Consider the following 20,417-nt stretch of genomic DNA (forward strand, 5'->3'; position numbering starts at 1 on the left):
ATCTCTTACCAATCGGAAGCTCTCGAAACCTCAGAACTGTATGAAACCAGACTGATGGCATCTTGCTCTAGTTCAGAAACAAGCAATAAACACTAATTCACACAGCCACTGTGTAAATGTGCCTGAAATACACCAGCTGATGGCGTACCCTAGCCTACGACAACAAACTGCCACCACCAGGGAGAAAACCAAGCAAGGCGATCTCTAGCTGAGCAACTTTTCCTCTGCCACCCTTAGGTACCAAAGGTTCATGCACATATCGCTGGTGAGAAGGGCTCTGCTCCTATTTCTTTGTACCCATGACAATTATGAAAGGGGAAAGATGAAGACAGAAGTGTGAAAACACTGGCTTTGGCAATCTGGTAACAACATTAAGTCTGTCACAAATACAAATTTTGCAAATTGCTCCCACAGCTTGTCAATAAATTCTCGTCCTGTGCCCTGACTGGTACAATAGCTGCTGAATGCAGGGATATCAACAAACTTTAAAGATAATGGGCACAAATTCACCAACTTCAAACTGTTGGCATTAATAAATACACAATTATACTCAGGCTTTTATATCTTCTATTTGATTGTTACAGCACAAGGATAGCAGAAAAGTAACAGATGCCTGGTACAGCTGGCACTTGAGTACATCTGTGCTTGTGCATCACAACAGAACTGTCACCTCCTCCCTATTTGTTAGCAGGGAGTCATGCAGTTTGTAAACGCTCTGGATAAAATGTTTGCATACAGACACAAATACACTGTACAAAACACACACTTTTTACATGGAGTAAAGGAGAAAACTGATGGAACCAGCACGAGGTCATCATTTTTTGTGCCCAGAAACAGCATCGCGCTTGGCAAGACAACGGGCATCGACTGCAGGATGGTCTCGTGAGCCCAGAAAGAAAACAACACTTGAGAGGAGTACCACTGAAACAAAGCTTTTGCAATTAATTGTAGAATTTTAAAAAGTCATCAGACGATGAAGGCTGTTTGGCTGGCATAGGCATCGCTATGGATTTTGTTCTCTCTTCACAAAAGATGGGGCTAGAATCTAGAAAATGAGATCAAGGGAGGCACCTCTACATACCTCCTTTTTTTGTTCTACACCTATACAACAATGCCGTTTGGAACAATTACAGAAGCTATGACAGCATAACGAATTGCAGATAGCAATAAAATTGCTAAAATAATAAGAACAACCTTCTTAAGTATATAGTTGTACGAGACATGATAACAGTCAAAATCTTCCATCATCTCTAGTTCTTTATACGGGCTCTGCAAAATTCTTTTGGAAAAAAGACAATTTCATCACTTTCGGTAGCCTGTGTCTTAACATATTAAAATGACAAAACAAATGAGAAATTTAGGAAAATGTGTAATTAAAATAAATTATCAGCAGTGAGATCACATGAAGAGATCGCCTGCATTGATCTAACAAAGTATGAACTGTCACCTCTGAAGACCATGCTATTAGAAGGACACTAAAAGTCGTATTAAATGTATGTTCCCAAGGCACATCACAAAAATCTGTTCTAAAGATCAGTTAAGCCAAGCAGTTGTTACTTCAGTTGTTGGTCCTTGATTTCCTTGACTAAAGGAAGATGCAGCTATCTGCACACAATCGCTACAGCATTTTCCACCCAGAGTCTCTTTTTGGTGACTTGACTTCACACGATGGAACAAGGGGAAACAGCTTATTTCCAGATGCTACGTATAAATTGATCCTCGTCTGAGGTGCCACTCTGCAGCATGCTCCATGTCCCTCTCGCCTGCTGGAACTGCACTACACCGCACTCTACCTTTCTCTAATTACCCAAAGAATTACATTACATCTGCCTCGTTCTGTCCTCTTACAAGGCACTTTCTTACTGTATTTACTCAGGAAAAATATTACACGTTAGCAGCAAGTTTCCTACAGTAATAATCCCCTTTTTTTCTCTTTTATAGTTTCCACATTAAAAGAAAAATTTCTTCTTCTTCCATCATATACTGGCCTGCCTCGTGCGCAGGCAACACAAAGAGTTTTGGTTTTGAGTTGTTGTTTTGGTTTTTTTTTTTTTTTTTTGGGGGGGGGGGGGACGACAACAACTGATGGTCAAGAACTTCTACTCATTTGTATAATTGCCATCTAACATTTGGCAAAAAAAAGCCTCATCACCATTCCAGTTTTGATACTTTCAGGTTATTATCTGGCAAGTCATAAAAACAACATTTAACCAACGTGTATTTGAATTTGATGGGACTGAGTCATGAAACTGTACAAGTTACAAGTTAGATTATACTTAGCACAAGTTATTTATTGTTCTAAGTATAGTATAGATAGCAAAAATGATTCAGATCAGTACACTGAACAGCTCTCACATAGCCACCTTCGGGCAGCAGGTCATACACTTCCAGTCTAAAGCAATTTGACTTCTGTCAGGCAGTCATACCGCAGTTACCACTGGTTTACATATAATTATTAATTAAAGCATAGGGCAATTATTCTGTCAAGATTTGTCCGTTATCTTTAAAGCTGTGTTTCACAATCAGAAAGCTCTTTTTTCATTGCAGTGTTTCAAAATCAGGTCAGGTGACTGGTTTTCTTGTTCTCTTCTGACATACCATTTAATTTTCACCATCACTTTTTACTATTTCTAAGAACGTAACCGCAGGTGGACATCTGCTGCGATCCTGTGTGTTCCCAGACGTACTTCCCGTTCTGTGATGGCCAGTCAGTCGCTGGCCCAGCACTGTCTTCGTTATTCTGACACATTTGTCCTCTGATGGTTTATTTGTTCACATGCGATTGGCAATCATTTTTTCAAGCCCAATAGACCCAACATAGAAAATAGCCTTAAATACTTGTGATGCCTTTAAGAAAAGCGGTAAAAAATATTAAAACTTAGCCTGAGGTCCTATTTTAAAACCTAGCAGTACAATGATCTGTAACTAGGCGCAACTTTAACTATCTGTGGGATTTAACATTTACAGAAACATTTAATCAATTCATCTACAATTACTGGCCTTAGGTGGAACTCAGCTTCAAAACTTACTTTACAAAAGACAGCTTGTTTCGTTGTCAGGTCAGAGGAGACCATTACACCACCTATACTGTCTACTGCAGGCCACTAGGTTCCACCCGGGTGTCTTCTTACACCCACCCAGAATGTTTTAACCACGATTCAGCCACGGGACCGAACAATTCACATGCAGAAAACAGAAGAGGGAAACGTGGCAGCAAGACCAAGGAGCTGCAGCAACCTCTGCTAGCTGTGGCCAGTCTCTGATGCTTCACAGAAGGGGAAGGAAAGCAAAACCAAACCTGAGTGCACAGCACAGAGTTAATTAATTGTGTATTGGAAAAATTCCTTCCTGAACCTTTACACTGCAAAGTTGAAGCACGAGATTAGATTATGATCTGTAGCAATAGTATTGGCATGTTGAGACCACAAAGGCAATTCTGTTCTCCTCAAGGCCCCTGAAGGTTTGCTCAGATTAACAGATTTCAATACTAAAGGATCATCTTCTCTTTCCAGGCCAAGCACAAAATGTCCCAGAAGCTTAAAGAAATTATTTTTTACCATGCAATCTAATCTTGTCCTGAAAGACTTCAAGCAACAATGAGTCCTCTATCACTAAAGTTCTTCCAACATTTAGATCATATTATTTGTATGAAATTAAGTATTTCAGGATAGAATCGTTTTGCTTTTAATAAATCCAAGGATTGCATTATTTATTCCTCACACCACCACTGCACAAGAAGGCTTCATTAAGACTTTCAGTCTATTTCAGTCTAGTCCCCTAAAATTCCCTGGCATTCTGCATCACAACTTTCCACAATAAAAGCTTGAAAACTCAACTCTGTAATTTTCTGACTTTCATTCATGGCACTTGAGATTCATTCAAAATCAGGAAAAGCAGAGTAGGATTTCTGAGAAAGTGACACTTCCCAAAAATGTGTGTGTAGCAGTGAAACACAAAGCAGCACAGACATTTTAAGTGTACCACAAATTGCAAAAAGCATGGAAGCACTTATTTTTAAATAAGAAAAACCTGTACCAATCCTAGACACATGTTACTAAATCTAATCCTTTAAATACAAGTGAGGAAATTATTTGATATGGCACTAAAATATTTGTGTTAAATACTGAAAGGTACAAACTTCTCTCTTGCATCTTCCTCAAATATTTTGATCAAATCCATCAGCCTAGAAGTAAACTTTCACCCTCTTTGTAGTCTCACTGGCATATAACAAAAATATTTTCAGCAAGTGATCAACTCTGCAGAAAACATTTTGTTACAGGTAAACTACAAGCTCCACCTCAAGTAGCAAGAAAATGAGGGAACAAAAGAAATCTGTATTGTTTGCCTGTGCGTGGAAAGAAAAAAATGGGACTTATCTGGCTGTGCCAAAGCAACCACTAGATTTAAAAAAAAAAATTTAGCACAGCCATCTGTGGTGCTGTATAAACCTTTCCTGCTTACAGGCAAATTGGTATTACCAGAATTAGCTGCCCTGATGTAAGTTATAGGAGGCAAACACATTAAGCAAGCATGGTGTGTCGTATCCATTTAAATCGGACAGAAATCGGACAGATTGTTTAGATCCATAGTCTCCATATGGCTAATCAAGGTAATAAACTATCAATATCTGGGATTTGCTATTTTGAGAGGGGAAAAAGAAGTTTTTCTGTCTACATATATCTCCGTCTGTTCTGTTATGGAAGATTAAAAGCCTCAGTTTCTTCCGTCAGATCCCTTTCTTTAAAAAAAAAAATAAGTATCCTATTTTCTGTTAGAAAAATCTCTTCCAAGCTGGCTGCTTTCCCCGTTTTACCAATTACTCATCAGTTCCCCAGCTGGTACATGCTGTTGAGCGTGCCGGGTGTGCTGAGTCCCGTGAAGCTGCTCAAATACCGCCCCGTGAATCTGTTGTCAAGTGCTGCTCCTAAGTGCCAGGCCAGCGCTCCCCTCCAGGAGATCAAGTGCCGCCACTTACCCTAACAGAGGAGCGCAATGCACATGCTACACGCGTGCACCACAAATAGCATCATCACCGGGCCATGGACATGCGCGACACTTCACAGAAACACACAGCAAGAAAAACCCCTATTTCAACATGTTTATTATCTAAAGTCAGATAAAAAAAAGCACTGGAGGAAGAGCACAGGTGGTGGGGAAGGAAAGGAGACCATGTGGCACTAGTAGCGCAGGGGGATGCTGGAGCGCAAACTGAAGTCCGACTGAATGAGGCAGGACATCCCGACTTCAGCCGGCAATGCAGGACCCTGACACCTGGGAAAAGGAGCTGCCATCCCGCTTTGAAAGGTCCCATCTGAGAATTGCAGATCTCTCTCAAATGCCCCAAGCACAGTATGACCGGCCAAATTTTCAGTTACATTTAACTGTGTACTTCCAGATGTTGCTATTTCTTTTTAAAAGGTGTCAAAAGCAGCCCTTAGTTATAAGCAATATATACAAACTTCTCCCTTAGATATATTTAAGAATATTCCATCTTGTTGCTAAGTACAAAATGATCACATATGAGAAATTAAAGTTGAATCAGGAAATATATTTTATCACCACATGCATATTGAAATTAACGTAGCTTTCTGTAACAAAAAAAAAGCATACTACTCTTCTACTAGCGTAATGCACACTATTTAAAGAGAATATATAAAAATTATTACCAAAGAAATAAGCTTCTAAAACAAAAAGCACATATCAGATTTTGAACTGCTCTCGTTTTAATCTGAAAGTGAAATACAGCTATAGTAGATTTTCACTCGTTCTCTTCAAAAACTGCCCGTGACCGAATAACTAGCCCTGCTTTGTTACTTCCAAACTACACACTTAGGCTACCAACAGATAAATGAGGGAAAAGAGTGGGATAAGAAAAAAGCTTCCACATAAAACAAATATCAACATAAAAGCTACTTATGCTTTTTTCAAACAGATGAAGAAAATGAAGTTAAAAACAGACTGATGGCTGTAGGCAGATCTACCACTCTATAAATATGCTTTGCATGTTCATTAAAAAAAAAAAAAAACTAATATAAAGATTAATTAATTGTTCCTAACATTTTATTTAACACTGAAAGATCAAAACAAGTATAATTATGTTTAAGAGATGTTTCTGTGGACAAAGAGCAGCATTTATCTCAACAGAAAATTTAAGAAAATATATCAAGTGTTTACCGGTGATGCAATACAGCTACCTTAATCGAGTACCTATTACTCTGAACTTCACGTGCAAGCATTTTTATAGGGTATCTATTCATATATTATGTTTTTCTCATACCATGAACAATAACGCAGGTACTTGGATACCTGCCATCTCTTTCCTATATGGACTCATACTTAGCCATGAGTGAAGGCAAGCTCTTCGCACTGCACAGTCCGTGCTGGGACACACGCTGAACTGGCGATTAGCTGGACACCGAGAGAAAGACTTCTCTGCTGCAGCCCTCACAGCAGTTCTCCTAGTCCCTGAATTCACCATTGCTCTGTTAGCAACAAAGATGCAGCTAAATGCTTCTAATGCAGGATTTCGGAAAAGATTCAGCTATTCAGAGTGCTGACAACTCTGTATTAGGTAAGAAAGAACAAAATGTTAATTTTAATGCAGTAAAAAGCAAAGCTACTGAAAGGCAATGTAGGAAGACATTTCCTCACCGGTTGTGCACACTGCTGATATAGCGAGGTTACTCCTAACATATAATCATATACCATAGCTCGTAAGACAAGCAAAACCCATGACCAAATACAGAATGAAAAGTTGTTTCCACTTTTGGGGTGGTTTGGGGGAAGAATCTGCAAATACAAATTTCCTTGACCATCATGGAACAGATGTTTGAACTGATGGAGGTCACGGATTTTTGCAGTTCTGCTTTGACAACCATTACGTCCACTTTTGTTCAACCAAACCAACAGCCCAGTCTTTGCTTGCTATCTGTATGCCAGGTATCAGAAAACTCGTGTATCAACAAGAAGAGGAAAATTTAAGACTTGGTTTTATCAGCATGTTGGTCGTTGTAACATACCGTAACAGATACTACAAGAACAGTATCGCTAGTTCAAGGAGAAAAACGAAAGGTAAGTGGAATCCTTCAAAATAGCAAAAATTCTGGCAACCTCCATATTATTCTACAGTTTTGGCAGCAGATGGCTCTTTTCACATTCTGCTTTACCAACAGTACACAACATGCTACTACTATTAAATTTTCTGCCCATAACATTTCTCATTCTTGTCCATTTATTACCTTCCACATTTTTTTTTCTCGAATTCAGAACGCATGAAGCTGCATAAAGCTGAACAACAGCCTACAAGCTACCTCCACATACCGCAGCACGCTGCATTCGCTGCTCCATTCCACGGCATGTGGCATGCCTGTCACTGGAGTGTAAAATACAGCACAAGCTGGCTTCTCAGCTGTGGCACGCTTTCGCAGAGAGACTGGAATATGACACACTTTCCGCTTCACTGAGACATACCACATCACAAACTATAGCTGTCCCATTGCATTTTCAGTGAGTTAATACAGGAAGATAAGCAGCATCTCAAGAGATTTGTTTATCTACAAGGCTTACTTGACTATAGCTATCACTGAGGAAAAGTACATCTGGAGCTCCATTTTTCAGAGCAAAATCAATTTTTCTGGTATATTCTGGACCACACTTTGTTCTGCTGTGTAACCAGTCAGACCTTTTACGTGAAATGATGGACCTGCACTGGCTATCCTTGATCATCCTATGAACATATGCTTAACTACAAAAATTTCTGTAAGTCTTGGAGAACACGAGCAAAGATTAACTGCTGTGTAGCACACAGCTGCATTTCTGTCATACCTCTATCAAAGATTAACATCTGGCCCTGGCCCAGGCTGCCCGGAGGAGCTGTGGGTGCCCCATCCCCAGCAGTGCCCCAGGACAGGGCTTTGGGCAGCCTGGGCTGCTGGGAGGTGTCGTGCCCGTGGCAGGGGGTGGGATGAGATGATCTGTAAGGTCCCTTCCAACCCAACCCATGCCCCGGCTCCACGAGTGGTGTCACTAAAACCACAAGCTGAAGGTAATGGGGTTGTGCAAGTATTAAGGGGCCTCTCTGCCTCGCACTGCACGACTAATTCGACACTTCCCAGATGCTTGAGTCTACTACCTTAATTGTTTATATGCGAGTCTACGGCTCAAATCATAGTTTCTGAGAAGCTTCAACATTTCCAAGAAAGAATTAGAGGGTTTTTGGAGTGCAGGTGATTGAAGTTGAGCGGAGGTTAGCTTAGATCTTACAATTGAGGTAACTTAAATGGGCCGTGAACCACAAAGCTTCTATGAGGTTCTGCTCACACCAGGTAGGCCAAAATTTTCACAAGTGTCCATTAAGTACATGGTCTTAGGGCTTATTTGATTTATGACTTAACAGAGCAGACCATGGTCTTCAGATGCACAGAACTCACCGAAAGCTCATCTGAACATATGAAACAGTACTTGAGAGGAATTATTGTGAACAAGGAGCTCCACGAACAGCAAAGCCAATAAAATCTGAGTTTCTGTAAACTGCCCTTAAGGTTGAGATCCTAAGTGAATAGTTTAAAACATAAGATAAAAATAAAAAAATTGAAAAAGCATTATGTTACAGCCTTTCCCTCAGTGAAGCCACCAATATAACCACCTCCTTTGCTGGACCACTTTTCATAAAATTTGGAGGAAATGTCGTAGTTAAATTTAGTTATTTATTAATTATGTTACAGTCACTAAGCAGGGAGCACAGAAATACTGCTTTCTCACCACAGAGACAGCACCCAGTACAGCAGAGGCTGCAACAGAGACAAGGCCCATCAGGTTGTGCAGGTAAAATTGATTAAAACTTTTAGTGTTACTTTCTTAAGGCCTCATCTATAAAATGATAATTATTAATTACATAATTACAGGTAACTATACTATAGAAATATTCTATTAGTAATTTTACTCACAATTAAGTTTTTAAAAGTTTGTGAGCAAACATTCAAAAACTATGTTGCAGCTTCTCCTCAGGTGATATTGTGAATATATTAACATAGTCAGAATTTAAAGAAAAAAAGAATTAAGGCAAATCTTTTTCTGAGAACATCTCTATTGCTTTTTCACAAAGGAGTATTTTAAATCTTTGAGAAAAAATGCTGTGCCTTGCTTTATAAATCGTTTGTAAATTTAACATTGTAAAGCTAGAACAATGTATTCATTCTGCTGAATGAATTACTGATGTTGCATTTCATAAACAAGATCAGAACTTGAAAAACAGTATTTCTACCAGATAGCGTTTTTTAACAAATTCCAGTCATTGTGTTTTAATGGCCTTCTTCCTCACATCAGAGATTTAAAAGAACCTAACCTGCACACGAAAGTTTGAGCTCAAACGCCTTTGACTTTTCTCTGTATACTAAATATTATTGAAGGAAAGAGCAAAAAGAAAGAAACCAAGGGCTCCAGAGAGAGACTGCTGTAAGAGAGAAAATGGCATTTAGTCACGGATGCAAAGTTCAACTACTGTCAAGTTGTAGTGAATTATTCAAGTGGCAGCAATTGGGTAACAATACCGATACAATGGCTGCAATGCAGTTTGTAATTAGCTGGTCAAGCTACAAGCATGAAGTGAAAGCCATCATTTAGGAAAAAACATTTTAAATAGCATCTTTGAATTGATTTCAGAACTTGGTATGTGATAGGGTGCTCAGAAAAAGACACAAACCATCCTGAAATTTCTAACTATTTTGCAATGCGCTTTAAATCCTTCTTGCAGTATATAACAAATAACTCCAAAACATATAAGAAAAGAAAATACAGTCCTGAACTGTTCTCTGGGTCTATGTCACATTGATTTATAACAGTTATTTCTAAGACAGACAAAAACACACAGATGCAAACAATTACTCTATTTTTGTAGGCAACAAGTGAGGTGGGTGGTAACTGAGAAATTTTGAAAAATCCTGTCACAATATTCCATTTTTTCTTAAGTAACCCTCATCACACAACAAACGCTCGCCACATCAGAGACTTTCCAGGGCCTGAAGGGCCGCTTTGATTCCAGACCGCTGCAGGCATTAGCGGGGACGTAATTAGGGTAAAAAGTTCAACCACAGTTCCATGTCTAGAGTGCTGCCAGAAATAAATTTCCTCTCATTCACTGGTTTCTACTGTACCCTCCCTGAGAAACATATTGAAAACACATTTATCTTTGTAGAGTTTGTTCCTCTTCTAATTAACTTTATAGCGTTTACAGTATTTAATAATTTAAAGTGGAATTTAAAGTGGCCCTGGAACCAGCAGCTTTGCCTGTAATGGCGCTGTGCATTATCTTTTCCCTGTAGTGCTTCTTTTGACAAGTTACTCAGGGAAGGTATGTGCTCCAGCTGGTTTTATCTGGCTGTGCATTTAGCAAAAGGCTACTTCCTTCCCTCCATCTCCTCCCTGTATCATTACATGCACGGGGGGTTGGAACAGCCGTAAAATGAAACTATGCCTCAGCTCGGAAATCTGTTCTCCCAAACCTCCGTGCTATCCCGGAGATCACTTAGAAAAGGTTTATCTTTTTACAGCTTAATAAATCAAAGCTTTAGAAGGTCAAAACTACCCCTAGTTCTCACCAACTGGTCAAAGTTTGACCCCCAAATACTCGTTTTCTTCCTTCCAGTTTTGATCCAAGATTAACAGTTTATTATAGTTCAAAGGTTATTTCTTCCTATAGTTCATCCAGACAAACATTTGGTCTATCAGAAGAACACCAGATCTTCCTGACCCTCAGGACTCACAAACAGCAACGTTACCGTCTGCTGCTAAAGCTGCATCCCCAAGCTTCTCAGTTTGTGAGAAAACTTGCAGAATTACCAGTAAACACTACTTAAACATTACAAAAATAGTTGAAGTACACTAACGTAATTATAGAAACAAGTTACAAGAAAAAATTCTGGGATCCGAAGAGCTTTTTTTAAAGTAAAGCACGCTGCTATCTTTATCACATAACACAGCAAGCAAATCCAACGCCAGAAGAGGGAAGAGCTTGCATCTCTCAGGATCTTAAAAGCTACCACACAACGTGTTACGACTAAACTCATTTTTTCCTGCAATAAACAGAGATTATAGTGTTTTCCATGTTAAAATGGAAGGACATTTTTGCAAGACAGTTGACAGGGCAGCACATTTTGCAGTTAATGATGCTTACAGTTTCTCATCGGTACGAGAGCCTTTGGGACTCACTCCTTCAAAGAGATAAAAACGAGAGGGCTTTATCCAACTTAAAAGGTTTTACTATTCTTTTTAGAACAAAATCCCTACAATCCCTATCATCTTTTTATCGCCAGGAAAAACAAACGCAAGTTTTTTTGGAGTAAGCTTAAGACGTGCTGGTTGGTTGAGCTGTTACTGTACTTGCCAAGCTACAGCATCTGCATTTCTGTTCAATAAGAAGGGAAACAACACTGAAAAATTAGGAAGTTGTCACAAAACAAAATCCATGTTGTCTAGGCTGTTCGAACCAAGCTGAGACTTTATGAAGCAATGAAAACGTCTATTTTCTAGTATTTTTGCTTTACTTTGAAGGGAGATAATATTACAAGGCACCATAAGAGCCAAATATTCCTCTGAACCCTGAAAATAAAAGTAAATAAATTTTATTCTCTAGAAATTTAAACCTATACACCCTCGACAGTGTTAAAAAAAGAATGGATTTTGCAAAGTCTTCAATAAAAGACCAAAAATTTTTAAGAAACTTCATGAATCTACCTCATGGTGTCCAATACAACAACTGACGGTCATAAACCATCTGTACAGTCCAACTGTTGGCAATTTGGGAAAAACGTGCTATATTTTATCCTCTTGATTATGAGCGGATACACCCGTCACACATTCAATTGCATGATTCCGTCTCTGGCATAAGCAGGAAAGTCTACAGCATACCCACTGCATTTGCAATGGCCTTCCAGTAGAAATATTCCAGGGAGAGTTACTCCAAGGAGTGTGAGAACTGGGACCAAGCATTTCATTCACTATAGCTAATTTTTTTTTTTTTAAACCCTCCCCGAGAAAGCTTCACTCTTTGTCCCTGACAAATCATCTCACAGCCAGCTAATTTTAAACATTAAAAGGCACAGACACTTAGAATTAGACACGGGATTTCAGCATTAGCTAGTCAGTGTGCCAGGCAAGGAACAGGGTCTTGATTTTACAATATTATTATGAGAAAACGTTAATGCTTTACTTGCATCGTTTCTAACCTTACTTGCGTAAAGTTGCTTTCTACCTAAATCTTAACACTCCCATAGAAAGGTTCCTGAGTTAATTTTGTGTTAAGGTTAGGAGGTTTTAATCTACAGTAGCCACGTTAATAAAGCGTGCTTCCTGAAAATCTGCTGCCAATTGATTTGCCTTGTAAACTGATCAGCAGGGGAAAAAAGATGCTGGCTAGCCAAAGTTGGACATTTTGTTTGCTCAAACCTACTCCTCCTTCTTTAACTTGCCCTTATTTCCTTCCTCCTCCCATGATTAAACGAAGACTACCTCTTACTTCTCCTGCCCTTAAATGACCTCCATCCAATTCTTAATGTCGTTCAAAACCTCCTATCACTTGAAGTCATCCAATTAGTACATCTTTCTAAAAATGTATGCTAAGAACCTAACACGTTATGGGCTGGCAGCATAGGCCACTGGTCGAGATTTTGGCATAAATTCCTCATCTTTTATGCATCTATCTTTGGCTGTTTGGACAAAGAACAAGTGCACCAAACTATCAAGTATTTTGATGAAGTATCTTGCAGACTCTGTTCATCCCCACCTTCATGCTGCAAGTGACTATATTCTCAGCTGTACCTTGCAATTTTGCACACAATTATTTGCAAAGTAGGTGACCGAAATAATCCATATTAAAGAAAAACAAAGTAAAATCAGAGCATTATTTTAAACTAGGATTGCTTCCGTCATCTCCTTACTGCCGGGTTCTACAAGCAGCTGAAGTGACACAGCCCAGGGCTGCAGAAAGCAGCAGCACAGAAGCAGCAGTACAAGTGGACAAGATCAGCAGGAATTTTGTCTTTGCTGAATCACAGAAATGTAGTCTAAAGCCTACGTTGCTGTAAGCCCATAGCTGCACTGACACATTCCTTTAGCTATACTGGTTTGCATTTTATTACAAGAATTTTGTCCCCTATGCGTTAAAAATGACTTAGCTAATAGAGAAATCAAAAAGAAAAACAACAGAAAAAATAGAGTAGAAACAAGATTTGGTAGCTCACAATTAAGCAGGATGGGGGCAAACATGAGTCATCAGAATACTTTGTGTTGGAGAAAAAGTACTTTGAAATATTTTAAATTCTTGTATCTATTTACAATACTGTATACTCTGGAGAGGTGGTTTCACATGTAAGAGACTGCAACTTCTCACCCCTGTCCTCTGCCCCCTGTCCCCTTCTCCCTTTCTGCACCTCCACACACATTTTTATCCTCCTGGCACGGCCATCTCTGCTTTGTTAGCTTTCTTGTTACTTACAGAGCCTACTCAAGCGCAGATTTGCATTACTGATTCTGAATCCCTCAAAACTGTGATGTTTTTCTTAATAATGTAAACTAAAACAAAATTACACTGTTCAATTTCCTCTTAAACATCTGCATTAGCCACATTTGAAGCATTAACTTTAATAAAAAATATCTGCACACTTACATCTGAGGGGAAAAAAAAGCACATATTTTGGACCTGTCTGGTATATCCAGAGGTGTTCTACAGATCCAGTATGCTCCAAACCATGGTGTCAACAACCCACATCAAGCAAGCAGGAATATATTTCTATTTAACACAGTTGGTTTTAACTAGTTGTCTTTAAAAGTGATAGCTCCCAACAACTTACACTGACTGGTTCTGCATTGCAGTTCTGTGGCCACCATTAGAACTTAGCTCTTTTTTCTTTTTTTTTCCTTTTTTTTTTCTTGGGGGGGGGGGGGGGGGGGGGGGTATCTGTTTAGAGATTATTCACTGATGTTTTACTACCTACACAATTCATTAATATGAACCAAAAGCCATTAGTGTGTGTGTGCACGCATGTGTGTGAAGATTTGTTTATCCTATCAGCCAGAACAAAATAAGCATGCCTGGACAAAATTCCACAAAGACAAAATTTATGCAGATGTTCTTTCCTTTTTGGTTTTCCTTTAATTTGCAAATCTTGTAATCTAAGACCAAAGTTGACTGAACCAACATCTAAACCAGCATATAGCATCAGCCAAAAAACACAATCTGTTTCCCATTTATGTGTCAAGACTGCATCCTTTTTGGGGGTTGAGAAAACTGTTATTTTGAAAAGATTATATAGCGAAACCATGCTAGATGTTTCAGTCGTTTTACTAGATGGAAAATTTGACTTTTAAAATACAAAAAACGTATATATTGAAAGTTAGTCAGAAGCTCAGATACAAGGCCAAAGTTTAGAAAACACCAAATTCCTCTCCCCTGGTAAAATACTTGTTGTGGGAAATACAAAGAGCGAGATTAGTGGCACATATACAGAACTTTTACAAAAAACAGGTGCCAGAAATTAATTTCACAGTAGCAGTTATTCTTCACTGCATACATAATCACAATATAGCTTTACCACTTAATTTCAAAGAAATATATTATAGAAAAGATGCATTTTGTCTACAGGGCACGAGACTTTTTCTTATTTGACATCCTTCTATGTTCACAGCTCTCAAGTTAGCTGAATAGAGCCTAAACCTTGATCCTTGTAGTTAAAGGTCATTTTTTCATTTTTGATTACTTTAGAGGGAACTCAAACTTATTGTTTCCTATTTGCCAAATACTGTAGGTTTGGTACTTTTGGCAATCTTAAATTTACCTTATTCTCTACATGCTGGAATTACACTGAGATTTTTCATCTTAGAGGCTTCTTAGAGTAATCAGATTTAAAGAATATACGAGCTTCGGTTGGCCACCAGATTATTTCTTACTGCTTTTTTAATGAATCTCATTTTTCTCTATGCCTGTTACACAAAGTTCTGTGATACAGTATGACACTTCCACATCAGCATACAGTCAAGCAAGGAACTAGAACAGAATGCAGAGAATTCACACTGCATACCCATCACTTCAAAGAAGCATCACTATCAGATCCTGAAAGCATGAGTATTTCTTTCTAAAGCCCTGGCATAAGACTAGGAAGTTAGGATTTACACTGAATTAAGCAACTGTTTAAATCGTTTGAAATAAACAAAAAATACATTGTGAATTCTCCAAATGGCAAGTCTTGGTGATTTTAGTTTAGTGGAAAGGTTTAATAAACAGAATAAAAATGTTAATGCAGGTTCCCAACCATGACAATCTCAAAGAAATTGAGATACAAAATTAAGAAATATTAAACTGAAGGTTAAGACTGGATTTTCAAAAGAATGTAAGTTTTATCAGCAGAGATCATATCAATGACTACTACATTAGGTCACATTACAGAAGAGATGCAATCCACATGTGAAGTTATCCAGAAGCTTATTTTTAAGTTAATATATTGTCAAATATTTGGGAGATATACTAAAATTTTAAAAAGTTTTTTTTTTTACAGTAGTCAAAAGTCTGTAATTCATGAACATATGAGGAGATCTCAGGGGAACGCTAGTTTATTTCTAAGTTACCAAAGAGATCTTTCACTCTGTAAATGACACTGAAAAAATGTCAAGACTGACAAGTTCAAACACTGATTTTAGGCAAACATTGTGTTGTATAATATTTTTACTCATCTCTATTTCATAATGAGGGAAAGAAGCCCTAGTATTGTATCACAGGTAAAACTATTCGTTAAGTTTCCTTCCATTAAAGTACAGTGTACATCAGAGAAAGTACCGAAGTTATTTAACATTGGTGATGTTTTTTGAAGCTATTAATTCATTACAACTTGAAAACTCTTGGTATTTCAGACTGATGAGGGTTCTATATTAAAAAAATATTTTTTTATCGTGTTTTCCTCATTATAGCATATCTGCTTTACAGCTAAAGGAAAAGAGAAGAATTTCCTGACGGTGACCACTAATGCAGACTAGTGGTCAGAACCAGGAAATCCCAGCTCCTAACTTGAAGGTGTCAGTATCTCATTGATATAGTCCTAAAAGATAAAATACTATTAAAAGCCATTATGAAAAGATAGTGCAGTGGATCTAGATATAAACCGTATTCTATCAGATTTATAGTACTTTAATGGTTTGGCATCTTTAACACTTAGAACTCCCACACGTTAATAGATACAGAATTTAAGTTTCTCAAAAGATTTTTATGCATTTGAATATATGTACATGATTCCCTAAAATCACAAAAGATATCAATACATTTAAGAAACAATCACTCCTCTAACATGCAGGACTGTGTACACAAAATATAAATAGTTCTTTAAAACATGTTTTTTCAGGTCAAGGACAGCACGTGACAATTCACAGCAATTCCTAAACTGTACTGAATAGCTAATAACAGTTGGTTTTTTAATCAAAAATTGGGTGTATAATGCACTTATTCTTCACCTTCCATCCAAAAAATTTCACTATTTCAAAGACCTTTTTAGAAGAGCTACAGAAAATGGATTTTGTATAAATGACTGCCACAGAAAAGAATTTAGATACAGCAGGGTCCAAAAATATCCTTCAAAACTAAGTCATGGTGCCAGTCACCAACTTTTCCAAAATGTTAACCATATTAACCGTATTTACTGATAACAGAGAAGCACAATAAAAATTCTTCGGCAATGTCAAAACTGTCAGGGTGTTCTGAGAAAAGAGTAACAACAGCAGCAAGATTGAACAGAGCATCCTGAAAAGACGTCAGAAATTTTGAAGAACTGTAAATGAAAGCCCAAATTATGATGATCAAGGCTGAAATCACAACCCCCTTTTTCCCAGAATCATTCCCCTTGGGTAATGACAGGATCCCACACAAAATCCAAATGGAAGAAAGCCAGAGGACTGTTGAAAGTCCACAGAGAAGCACGGACTTCCAATGCAGAAGCGTTCCCGAATGGCATGACACATCAGGATTAGGGACTGTGCTGACTGAATTGTTTTCCTTTTCAGACTACATCTTGCAAAGATAGGGACGTTGACCCATTGTCATAACCACGTCCAATCTCATTCAGTTTATATTAAAGACAACGTGGTTTAATGTATCAGCATAACAGATGGAGTGTTGGAAGACCTGGATTTCACTTCTGGATCTGCTTTGGACTAGATGCCTTTGAAAAAAATCATTCAGTCTTCTAGACACTCAGTTTACCTTTCTGTTAAATGAGAAATATTTTACTATCAGTGCTACATCATTTTACTGATTATTTTACCACTGCCATTTCAGTAGACAGAGCGGGCCTCCTATTCCCTATACTTCACAGTTTCATTAGTGTGCTGACAGCTGCTGTATTTCATACCATAGCCAGCATAATCGCCAAAGCAGGAGAAGAGATGACTGCAGTGAAAATATCAAGTGCTTTGGAATAAATGCTCTAGAATAAATGTAGTACTTTCTTCAGACATATGATTAAACAAGGAGTTTTATATCTGTCCACAACCAGTAAGCTGTAGAGGGGATGTTCAGAACAAAACTTCAAGTTAAGAAAAGAACTAAAACTGTGACTCAGATTCAGACGCTGCTCATGACGCAGCTGTTTTAATGTCCTATGCAAACTCTTCTGTATGCATAATAATCATTAAGAAATGCAATCACATGAGCTATGAATTTAACAGAATAAAGTGACATTTGAGCAAATTTAAAAGAAGAAATAATATATATTCCAAAACCACGGTCCTTAAGCCAGGGTTTTACTCCAATTGAGGACAAACTATCAAGGAGTTCTTAACCTGAAAGGTACTGACAAAACAGGTCATTTGCAACGACTCTTTCAAAAATAACTTGCCATGAACAGTAAACGTAGAGAAGTGTTTCACAATTTTCTAAAGGTTTATCACCATCAACAAATTACCATTAACTGGGTAAAGGTGAGCCTGTAGCACAGTCTTTTTTTAATAGCATTCTAGTCTTCTGGTCAGAGCTGAAAGCCTGATTTAAAATTCTTCCTTCAATTTGCAGATATTTAACTACTGATAAATATTAACACAAGTTTATCCATTCATTTTGGAAACATAAGCTTTTTTTTTTTTTGGTAAAAAAGCAGAAACTACCAACCATCTTTGAAGTATTTCCCATTAACTAAGGAGCATAACACAGTGAAAATAATGTACCTTACAGCCTGTTCATTTCTCAGCTATCTCACTTCTCAAACAAGGGTATGAAGGATTTTTTTTCCATCCAACATACCCCTTACATATATAAGTTCACTGTTTGGATTAAGACAGAAAATCCTCCAAGAGCAATATTCGCATCAGTGGTAACAAGCATTCCTATTTAGAAAAAGTTATTCACAAGATTACAAACCCTTGCAGGGGAGAAAAAAAAAAAAAAAAGAAGAAGAAGAAGAAATGGCACTTTGAGCAGTATTACAAGTTGTAAACACATCAACTGAAGGAAATTTCAGCTCTCTACCACACACAGTTTTTGTTTAAAACATTTAAGAGCAGTAACATTAATGGTGATAATACACAGACAGAAATGTCCTTAGGAAATTTACAGAGGATTGGTTGTCTTCCTTCATATCCAGAGTGATTAAATTCTTAACCAAAAAAGGTGTGGCACATAATTAGTCTTACTACTGTAAGAAGATTTACTTTAACTGTTTAGCCTTTAAATGTGTGTAGAGGATTAACCTTGAAAAGCAAGCATTCTCCACAAGGTATAGGTATAAATTCTTAGCTCTGTCAGAATAAATATATCTAACACAGTCATAAAAAGTTTTAAGACCTTCTTTTATAAGAGGAGTGATACAATACTATCCAGAGAGCACGAAACAAGACGACTAAAATAACTTCGTAACTGAAAGAAGTAGATTTAAAATGTATTTTGGTAATAAACAGTGAGTGACTGGAACAATGAGCTTGCTTGGTACTTGGAATTCATTTGGAATATGACTGCTGCTTGAAAGCATCTTTTAATTACTTTTCAAGACAGAGGTTGCTTCAGACACTTCTGAGCAGTAATTCTTCAGGATTAATATCAGAAAAGGCTAATCACAAAATTGTGACTACACTGAGAACAAAATAAAATAGCTCATCATCTATTTTGTAGCAATGATCTTCACTTTTTACTCTTCTCATAAAGCTGAAGTTATACGTCAATGTGTGCTGACATTAAAAAAAAGGTTTAAAAGCACCTCACGGTGTTATCCCATGAGCAAAACCAGGACAGAGTTTAAAGTAATTTTCTATGGTTACACTTTTAGATGACATTACAATCTATATAGACAACTTTATTAATGAAAAATATTCTTACCCTGAAGATCCAATGCTTTTGCACACACCAAGAAGAGGCCTCTTCTCAGAGAAATTGTCACATTTCTGAGTACCTAATAAGAGATAAAGCAAAAAAAAAAAAAGAAAAAGAAAATCACTATATACTGTTTGCATTACCTTTCAAAGTGCTCACACACACTGGAGTGGAGGGGCAATATACTGGAAGAATATTTAATATATAATGCAAAACTCAACAGCCTGTGCAAGATTAGTGATAGAAATACCAATAACAGTCATGAACAGTGGAACAACTGCTCTTGAAGAAGACAGCAATGAGTAACAAAACAAGTAGCGAAATCTGGCCGGGATTTTGAGTTCTATTCTATTCATTTCAGCTGGGGTTAAGAATTCTGCAGCTGTAAGAAATGACAAGTAGCACTTGCTAACTTTTCATTGTTTTACCCAAGTTGTCTGAAATAAGGCTGTCACCAACTCTGCGTGGTTTCACACATTGGTTTCCAATTTACTCTGCTGAGGTGTAAGCGGAGTCTAAGAGCATTAACCAAAAGAGTGCAGCATAACAGCAACCACCCTCTTCAGCATGCGACAAGCTGGGCTCCAAGTGCTTGCCCAAAGCAGGGCCATGCATTACCCCCACACTACGTGCCTAAGAAAATACAGGATTAAATTCAAAACAGCCTTCCTAAACTCTGTCACCAAACTTCCAAACTCTGTCACCAGCTTCCAGCGAGACTCCGGCTGCGCCCGCTGCTCACTGCAGACAGAACAGGTCTCTTACAACATTCCCGACATACTTGTTAGATTCCCTTCGCTGGGTACCAAGAGCACAGCACCCAGCACATGCCGAGACACCTCTGCCTGCCCTGGATGCAGAGGTGCTGCCCAGCTGGCAGCAGAGGCAGGCAGTTGTCACCGCATGTTCATCGTCCTACGCTGCCCTTACACCCGGGCTCCAGAGCCACCGAGCTGTTCGATACACCACGCTGCTTAAAACGGGGTTTTAAAAGTTTTGAGAACTTTGCCTTACTGCTATGTGAACAGAAATAAAAATAGAATTGAATCAACAATATCTTTGTTTTTGAACAAAGTTTTACTAA

General features: G+C 38.1%; 1 protein-coding gene across 1 annotated transcript in view; it reads right to left on the reverse strand.

The window, feature by feature from the left end:
- Positions 1–20,417, reverse strand: part of BCAS3 (BCAS3 microtubule associated cell migration factor) — a 357,048-nt gene that overhangs the window by 310,422 nt on the left and 26,209 nt on the right. Inside the window, 1 exon segment of the mRNA XM_040532922.1 lies at positions 19,340–19,412. Within this exon segment, the coding sequence (XP_040388856.1) occupies positions 19,340–19,412 (73 nt within the window).

The sequence above is a fragment of the Cygnus olor genome, chromosome 20 (genome assembly GCF_009769625.2).
Source record: "Cygnus olor isolate bCygOlo1 chromosome 20, bCygOlo1.pri.v2, whole genome shotgun sequence".
Lineage (NCBI taxonomy): Eukaryota > Metazoa > Chordata > Aves > Anseriformes > Anatidae > Cygnus > Cygnus olor.